Source organism: Purpureocillium lilacinum (assembly GCF_023168085.1).
Source record: "Purpureocillium lilacinum CBS 284.36 DNA, scaffold_1, whole genome shotgun sequence".
NCBI lineage: Eukaryota > Fungi > Ascomycota > Sordariomycetes > Hypocreales > Ophiocordycipitaceae > Purpureocillium > Purpureocillium lilacinum.
In genome coordinates this window covers 1,708,305-1,717,428 of record NW_027072111.1, presented here as the reverse complement: position 1 = coordinate 1,717,428, position 9,124 = coordinate 1,708,305, and the positions used below count along the sequence as shown (strand labels likewise).

The 9,124-nt window shown below is 57.6% G+C and overlaps 2 protein-coding genes across 2 annotated transcripts; one reads left to right on the top strand and one right to left on the bottom strand.

The window, feature by feature from the left end:
* Window positions 1-399: 399 nt before the first annotated feature.
* On the bottom strand, window positions 400-2,334 carry PLICBS_000236 (uncharacterized protein; the record flags this gene model as incomplete). Its single annotated transcript, XM_018318782.2, has 1 exon — window positions 400-2,334. One exon carries the CDS (start codon window positions 2,332-2,334, stop codon window positions 400-402), a length of 1,935 nt encoding a protein of 644 aa, XP_018184307.2.
* Window positions 2,335-4,090: 1,756 nt separating this feature from the next.
* Window positions 4,091-5,266, top strand: PLICBS_000235 (uncharacterized protein; the record flags this gene model as incomplete). The annotated part of the gene is made up of 3 exons (XM_018318783.2): window positions 4,091-4,284; window positions 4,365-5,032; window positions 5,091-5,266. 3 exons carry the CDS (start codon window positions 4,091-4,093, stop codon window positions 5,264-5,266), a joined length of 1,038 nt encoding a protein of 345 aa, XP_018184308.2.
* Window positions 5,267-9,124: the final 3,858 nt, after the last annotated feature.

Below are 9,124 nucleotides of genomic sequence, written 5' to 3'. Positions count from 1 at the left end.
AAAACATTCGCAGCAACACCAACGTCGAAGCCCTCAAAAATCCCGACGCAAAGCACATCTTTGACGTCCAAATGGCGTCTCCAGAAATAAGTGCAGACCCCTGCTCGTCCGACGTTGTTTCAAGGCCCGACCCGCTTGTCGCGCGTCCGGGGGGCGTCCAGTCGTTTTCGCGTCCCACCCTCCACATCTCACGTCAACGATCGATGGACCCCAAGCCAAGAAAAAAAAAACGTGGGGCGGCCATACCCCAGTGCTGCCGTGGGGGCGCAAAAGAAATCGCCGACCAACGATCTTTATAATTCGAAAACTACATAATAAATCTGGGTGGAGGAGGCGCAAAGAAGCGGGAGGGGGAAGAAGGGGGGGGGGGGGGGGGCCTGATCCTGAATTGATGCCAGTTCACCAGGTCACATCAATGCCTTGGAGGCCGCCGGCGGCCCGCCACTGCTCCAGCGTCTCCTCATAGGCAGGAATGCCGCGAGAGTCGTGGGCTCCCCTGAGCGTCTTCATCATTTCCTCGTGGGTCTGCTTCTGGCCCTCGTTGTTGAAGTAGCTCGGCCCGCACACCTGAAGCGACGCCAGCCAGGCCACTCGGGACGTGATATGGCTTGTCCAGGCCTCCTCGGCTTTCTTGGCCGGCTCAATAGCAACCGTTTGTGTAGCGTCCTCTGCACGACGGAACGCCTCGGACACAATGTGGGTTGCATGGCGCGACAGAACGTCCTGCACGTACATCCAGTTGGCCGAGGCCGCGGCCTGCGAAGGCCCTGTAAGCACCAGGTTGGGGAACCCATGGGTGAAGACTCCGTGTAGAGTGCCAGGTCCTTCCTCCAGCCACTTTTGCGCAAGCGTTCTGCCATCTCTACCCGTGATGATGGCGTTGGAGCGCCTGCCCGGCTCAGATCTGCTGTCATTCGGGGCACGGTATCCCGTGGCCCAGACGATAACGTCCAGCTCGTATTCGACATCTCCCGCCACAATTCCGGAGGGCGTCACTTTGTCGATCCCCTTGCCCTGGGTGTCGACCAGACTGACGTGGGGGAGATTAAACGAAGGCAGGTATTCATCGTGGAAGCAGGGGCGCTTGCAATATGAAGGGTACCATGCTTTAAGCGCCTCTGCAGTCTTCTTGTCTTTGGTGACGATTTCTTCCGCTCTCTGTCTTAACCTTTCGGTCCGCGGCGCATCCAGGGCGAGGATATGGCCCACGTGTGCCGGTATGTCTTCCATTCTCAGCGGGGGCTCGTGGGGCGCTCCACTCAAGTACTTGTAGGCATCGATGTTGGTCCAGCCATCGTCGACGAGATTCTTTGGGACAGGAATGCCGGCCATGACATGGTGAAAGTTCTTATTACGAGAGCGCCACCAGCCCTCGCCGGCTGTTACTGCTTTCCATTCGTCGGCTGTCATCTGTCTCTGCCCGCGTTCATCGACGGCGGATGGCGTGCGTTGGAAGACGTAGAGCTGATCTGCCCATTTGGCCAGTTGGGGGACGCACTGGATAGCCGTCGCGCCAGTGCCCACGACACCAACCCTCTTGCCCTTGAGTCCATCTAGGTTCCAGTTTTCGGGTGATCCGCCACTGATGCCGTAGTCCCATCGGCCAGTGTGCATCATTTGCCCCTCGAATGTCTCGAGGCTCGGGATCTTGGGCGCCTTGGGATGGTTGAGCACCCCGTTTGCCATAACGACAAATTGCGACGTGGCGGTCATTGTGATACTCTGCTCGTCTGGCCCACGATCCTGGGTCATGGTCACCCTCCAGCGCCGCTTAGCATCGTTCCATTCAACGGAGCGTATTTGCGTACGGAAGACGGCTTTATCAGCCAGATTCCATTTTTCGGCGATGTCATCGGCGTATTGCCTCAGCTCGGACCCGTAAGAAAAGCGATGCTTTGGCATATATCCCGTCTCCTCCAGCAAAGGCATGTAGATAGAGCTCTCCACGTCGCACATCAGGCCTGGATAGCGGTTCCAGTACCAGGTGCCTCCAAAACCGCCTGCCGTGTCGACTAGTCGAATGTCTGCCGCTGCGAAGCCTATCTCCAGGAAGCGTACAGCATACAGTAGCCCACCGTAGCCTGCGCCAAGGACAAGCAAGCGCACGTCGTCTCCATCGCGAAGACTTGGAGCCTGGGCATTAAGAGCCGCGTGGTCTACCCATGGGTCGTGAGCCAGGGCTTTGAGGCGTGAAGACGTGTTGAGATTCAGCTCAAGGTACTGGGCGTTGCCATCTGGGCGTAGGCGTTTCTGCTTTTCTTGTTCGTACTTTTTCGAGAGGAGCGCGAGGTCAGGAGCGCCATTGGTGGTCTGGGGCGTCGCGTCGACTGTCATGGTGGCGCGTAGGACAGACAATGGGTCGCGACGGAGAGGCAAGAGGTTGGTGATTTTGGGTGCGCAGACTCAACTCGGTCTCGGAAGCGACACCAAAGGTCGCAGTAGCTGCTGCAAGACACCACGCGCGCCCGGGTTCCAGGGTTTTATACCATGGCAAGAATATGCCCGCTACGGTCCGACCGTCACATCAGAAATCTGTTGGGCTCTATGCCCGGGACCCAAGCTAAGACGTGACCAACTTCTCCGCGACACCACGAGGCCAACATTGCTGGGTGCCATTCCGACGGCACTAATCTGTACCTTCTACTTATGTGCGTCTCGCGGCGTTGTGCGGCGGAGCGGAGTTATGACAGACGGCACGACTCTTGGCCCGAGACCCTGCATGTCCCAGGAAAGATCCCCAGCGACGGCATGCCAGATGTGCAGCGAGCGCCCGGGCCCTATCAGAACCGACTGCCTTTTTATGCAGCACGTAGCATGCAGCTCGTTGGGGCCACCGCGCGTTCCGCGCCCTCGCGGCCGTTGCAACGTCGATCAGGGCCGCGGCATGACTAGCTCGCTGGGTGGTGTTGCCACCGCACTTCTTCGTGTTCCTCTTCTGCGAGTTGGGATTTTGACACCCAACGAAGAGTGTCCAAAACGACGAGTCATCTAGGCTGGGCCGCCGCCGAGACCGATGTTACGAGATGATATTTGGCGGGCGCTGACGTGGAATTGCCGACAAGTGCCGTCTGACGACGGGTGAGGCGCAAAACCCAGACGCCAACGCCGTGAGGGAGCATGGGCCCAAAACGCCGTGGGATCCCTGTCACTGCAGATCTGTGTGGGGTTGGCAATCTTGTCCCCCATTTGCGTTGGCTACTGACGTACAATTCGTACGAACAATGCGCTTCGAGACCGGACCGCGGTTGGCCAAGTGGGCTCGTGCAGCGCGTTGGACCAGACGTCAATCTGCCGCGAGTTCCAACCAGCCCCAAGATGGGCAACTCAAGTAATACTACGATCGTGGCAAGGGATCACCCTTGCGGGGTTGCTGCAGGTGCCGTTGGCAGGCGGCCTGCTGCATCGTGCAGCCTCGCCTGGCGCAACAGCAACGACCTGGAAAGTTTGGAAACGGCACGAGCTGGAAGCCGCCCCGCATCCCACCGCCTGGCTGTCTGGTGGGTCAGGCACAGAAGTGACTGCAACTTGAAGCTGCATGGAACAAGTCAATGTGACCCAGGCTCGGGGTCACGCAAGAAGCCGACGCCGGGCGGCCATGTGCCCTCGGTTTCATGGTCTCCGGCAGGAGGTATTCTGCCTCGAGTTGGATTTGAAAGGGATTTGTAGATTAAGGTGGTACCATGGCAATATGAGGCTGCTCGCGAGAGATGTCGCCTGGCGTCAGCTGCGGCTCCTACCTGCCTGGGTAGTAGTTTCTCTGTACGACCTGGACACGCCAGCTGCCGTTCCGCATCGACGCCAAGAGGGGGGATACAATGTTCGGTCCAAGCCCACATGCAAAAGCCCCAGTCCCCACCGCATTCCGTCATGGGCGGGCAGTGCCAGGTTGACAGGGAATAGCCCCATACTCTCGGGATGGGCTCAATGCAGTCTAGATTCTACATATAACACAAGAAGACAACGCTCGCCACGGTTTAACGTTGCTCGTTCAATTTCTCGCGCTCGGACGTTGTGCAAAACATTTCTGTGCAAACCGCCGACTGCAACTTTCCGTGTCGCAAACATCACCCTGCGCCCACAACTGACCACCATGCCCGTCGCCCCAAGCTCCGTTCCGGATTTCGATGACCTGCCCAAGGTCAAGGACATGCCGCAGGGCTGTGCTTGGGGTATTTTTGACCAGGACGGCAAGAAGGATCTCGTGGGCACACTCAACTTCTTGACGCCGGAAATTGTCAGATCTGCGGCCGGCGAGGTCAAGGATGGAATGTCCATTTCTCTGAAGTACGGAACCACCTTTCCTCTTTTCCTTGTTTGTCTGCAGCTAAATACTCTCGTGGTGCCTCTAGCTAATTATCGCATAGCTGGCCTCTCAATGGCTTGTCCAAGCTCGGCATTCCCGGCCGCAATCCTACCAAGCACAATGTGCTGTATCTCCCCGAGTCCATGGCCGGTGGCGTCCCCCCCGACGCGCCATCGTGGGACGATGAGCTGTCTTTCAACACGCAAAGTAGCAGTCAATGGGACAGCCTCTGCCACGTCCAACATCTTCCCTCGGGCCTCGCCTACAATGGCAACAAGCCAACCAAGGAAAACCTCTCCGCCGAGACCACCGCTCAGAATACCCAGCCGACGCTCGATCACTGGCACGAGCACGGTGGACTTGCCGCTCGCGGCGTCTTGCTCGACTACAAACGCTACGCTGAGGAGACGGGGCTCTCCTTCCACGCTTGGGGAGGAGACCGACTGACGGTGGAGCAGCTCGAGGCCTGTGCGAGACATTTCGGCGTAGAGTTTCGCTATGGCGACGTGCTTCTCGTGCGTACCGGTGCGACCGATGTCATTGCCGCCCCGACGCCCGAGGATCTGCAGATGATGCAAGCGCAACGCATGAGCGGCCTACACGGCTGTGTCGAGACAGCGCGTTGGATCTGGAATAAGCGTTTCGCCGCGATCGCTTCTGATTCGATGGCTCTCGAAGCATTCCCTCCTCTCAAGGCTGACGGCACCGACGGCGGCCTGGAAGACTTATGTTTGTAACCTTGCATATCCTACTCCAGGCGATCATTGGCTAACAGTTTATTCCACAGTCCTCCATCACTATATGCTGAGCCTGTTTGGCATGTCCATTGGGGAATTGTGGGACTTGAGCAAGCTGTCCGAGTACTGCGCCAAGAGGAAGCGATACTCGTTTATGCTCACGTCGATTCCATTGAACCACCCTTGCCTTATTGGCTCCCCGCCCAATGCCATGGCCATACTATAGATACCACCTTCGGGTATCTACCAAGTAGACGAGGGCATAATGGGGAAGGCCCAGGAACTCGATGCGCAGTTATCGGCTCGTTTGTACTCAGTCTACGCAGCGTTGAGGAATACCATAGTCTAGAGGAAGGTGGCAGTGCACATTCCCAACCCTACTACGTGGATACATACAGAATCATCGATATGGCGGTTTCGTCTTCACGAGGGCGAAGATAAAGGAGCCCAGGCGGCGCTGGGCGGCGCTGAGCGCTACATGTGGATGAGAGAGGGGGAACCCGAACGCAATAGAAATCGAGTATGCCTCGCGCCGGATCCCCCGTCTCGATTTCCTACTGCTCTTCCAGCCCGACACGGTCTATGTCCAGAGATGCTTGGCTGCTTGTTGAGTGTCATGTCACCGCTGCAGTAAGCTTGCAGACCCCGGTTTGCCGCCGCAAGGTGTGGGCGTTCGGCTCGCAGCTGGCGAAGGCATGTCTCGCAGATGTCTTGGCACGGGGACACTGGAGAGTGAAGCACAATTCGTGAACCAGCAGGTGCTCATGGTGTTTCGTGAGGCGCCGGGGCTCGTCCAGGGGCGTCGAGTGCAAGCCTTGCTCCATGATCTGCGAGAACGCGTTGTAGCCTAGTATTGCCATGACCCCCGTTAGAGGAAGACACGGCGTGTCTAACGCCCATGGCCTATTAACGCCGGGCCTGGCGACCCGCGGCTCGGTTTCGCCCGAGAAAGTTGGCAATACGATTCAGGACGTCGGCGGTCGATTTCTGGTGCCCTGGCCGGGGTCGCTGGGCAGCGCGCTCGTGGGCAGAAATCAAACGAAGCTACGGTCATTCGACACGTCAAGTCGAGGAAGCGGCTCGCAGGGAGATTCGTAAAATTAAAGCTGCAGCGAAATGGCGTGCTGCGACGAGCATTTTGGCAGCGGTGTCTTGTCTGGTGGCACGGGGGAAGCGACGAAACGTGGCGATGGGCGGCGGGTGTGGGTGGTGCCCACTGCCAGGTGCCAGGTGCCAGGTGCCAGGTTCCACGGGTGGCGACCAGGGGCCAGCGCTCACAGCTGTTCAATTGTGCGACAAGCGGAATGCGTTACCCTCCCCCAATCGAGCCTTGGAATTATCATCGCAAAGTACGGAACTTAACAGAATGATTTCGAATTGATGCAAGGAGCTTTTTGGAACCCATGTTGCCTCCAAACGTTTGGCCCATCAGCGGCTCAGAAGGGGGGGGGGGTTCAGGCGGCGCCTCAGCTCCGTCGCTGGCGCAGCCGCGTGACGCCCACCAGCTGGCCACACAAACGCCGGATTTATCTCAGAAATTAACCTACAATACGGCCGAGAGGAACACCAAGAATCTCATCGACTGACCGGGTGATTTCGAGCTGCAAGTTGCCGCGGTGGTGTGCAGGCTTCCGTCATTTGCTGCCACCCCCAACCGAGCCGGGTGTGTCTCCCATGCAAAGCACTACAGGTGAATAGCTATCCAAGCCCGAGAAACACCGCAAGAACCGCCAGCTACAGATTCTTCGTCTTCGCGAGAAACACTGAGAAGTGATAAGCGGTGGGGGACCGGGGGGGTCGTGCCTGGCTGCGCCGAGACTGCGGCCCTTCCTAAGACCAGCCAGCAGCTTCACCCGCGTCACTGCGGCGGGGAATCCCAAATGCATCCGAGCCTAGGCAGCAAAGTGTTCCAGAACGTTCCTTTCTCGTCTTCTCCATGCGGATTCGGCATTTGGCTCGCATTCGCTAAAGCCCGTCGCCCTTGCTCCAGAATCCATTTTCCCCTCGCGCTTGCCCGGACGCGCCACAACAACAGCGGCCAATATTGTCAGTGCCTGCCTTTGGACGTATGTTGTACCTCTCGGATCTTTCTACAAATGCCATTCAAGGGCGTTGGAAAGTCTGCAATGATGCGAAATCTTAGGACGAAGGGGGGGGGGGGGGGGGGGGGGGGGGGCGGAAACTCAGGCATCGGGTAGCAGCATCGAGCGAGACGTGTATGGGTTTGTTTGGCGCGTTTACCTACGAGTCAAGGCAGATAAGCATGGAACAAACAGAAACCAAAACACGGAGAAGAAAATAATTTGCTAGAGATAGCTTATCTGAAGGCCTGCTTGGGGCTTTGTAGCACCATGCGAGTCGGGTTCGTTGCGGGTGAACACGCCGATTCCATGAGCAAAGCAGATGGGCTTGACATCGCAAATCACTCTCCCACGCACGTCTCTGCCAGTCTTCCTTTGAGCGCTGTACCCGTGCTTTCCCCCGTAAGCGATGTATTCCGCTGCCCACCATTCTTCATGGAGTACCGGCTTCCACGCGTAATTTGAGCAGCCCCTGACGCAGCTCTGCAGCCCCTATGTAAAGATCCAAGTGCCTGAAATTCGCACCACAGCCCAATGCAACTGAGAGCGCAATCGATGTTCCATTGTCAGCAGTGCTGACCGCTCTCCAACATTGTTTTCCTCATCTGCGGGTGTGTAGGGTAGGACTTTTCGGAGTTGGGCGTAGAGCACCATGTTTGCACCGCTGCCGATCACTCCCACTACGAGGTGGTGGTAGAGCAACACGCCAAGCGTACTCAACGAGTACGTGTCGATGCATTCTGTCCCCATGATTGCAGCTCTTGCAGTACATCCCTGGGAGTTGGGTGTCGGACCCCCGTGAGAGACACGAAAGAGCGCCGTGGACGGGCTGTTGTGAACTGGGTCACCACTGACCAAGCATAGGTGGCAGACAAGCAGTCATCTCTCAATTCGCAACAGATGGCCCTTTGGTATCTTGAGCATGGAGTGTTTGCGGCGGCTGTCGCGCCAGAGGATCATATTGTGAATCTGTGGCGGTTGCTCCCTACGGCAGTTGGAGGGGGGGCGTGCCGGCCACCGAACACAAACAACAGACCCTCGCTCAGCAGCACCGCAATCTCATGCAAGCAGATCATCAGCCATCGCATATGGTGCAGGCTCCTCACACTCCCGGACCTGATGGCCTCGCTCAGATGATAGTCGCCATCACGCCCGGACGTCCCCCTTTGATGCCGACACCCTATCGCGAGCCCCAGGTATGGCACGCAGCCTGCCTGTCGACGGACGCAGCCCTTTCTTTGCGAGATATTTATCGATAAACGGCCCTCAAGACCGCGAAGAATGCGCTATCCCCTGAGCGAGGATCTGATTCCATAAATCTCGCGTTTTGGCCGAAGAGGACGCGGTCGCCTATTCTCGCCGCCACGCCTGGCGCGCCTGTGCCACCACAAACCCCCAAACACTCGACTCGACATTCACAACTCGCTGTCGTCAATTATATATACCCATGCCCCCAGAAACCGACCCAGAGAACGCCGCACCTCTCTCTCTCCTTCTTTCATGTTCACGACCGCAGTGCGTGCCTCGCCAGAGCCAGCCTACTGTCGTGACGCCTACCCGCCCTCCCGCCAGCCACCACGCGACACCAGAACCATCACATCACAGCAACCCCACAGCCCTCGCCATCAAGAATATTCGACCATCACAATCCCATTGCTATACAATCTCTACTACATGTAGTCTTGCAAGGGGAAACGAAACAAACCAAAAACGCCCGCGGCGGTAATACCAGACGGTGCAACTCCACGTGCCTGCCGCCCATCGTGCGGCGGAAGAACCTCCCCGGACCAGCAGGACAACGACCGCGTCGCGCGGCCATGAAAACGCCTGGCCTCTGCCCCATGCGTCCGTTGATTGCTCTTTCTGCCATTCTTGTTTCGTTCTTGAGCTTCTTCATTCTTCATTCTCCATTCTTCATCCATCATAGATTCCAGTCTGTACCAAGTTCAACGCCTAGACACACGAAACAGACCGTTCTTTTCTTGACCCAAAAGAAACGACAG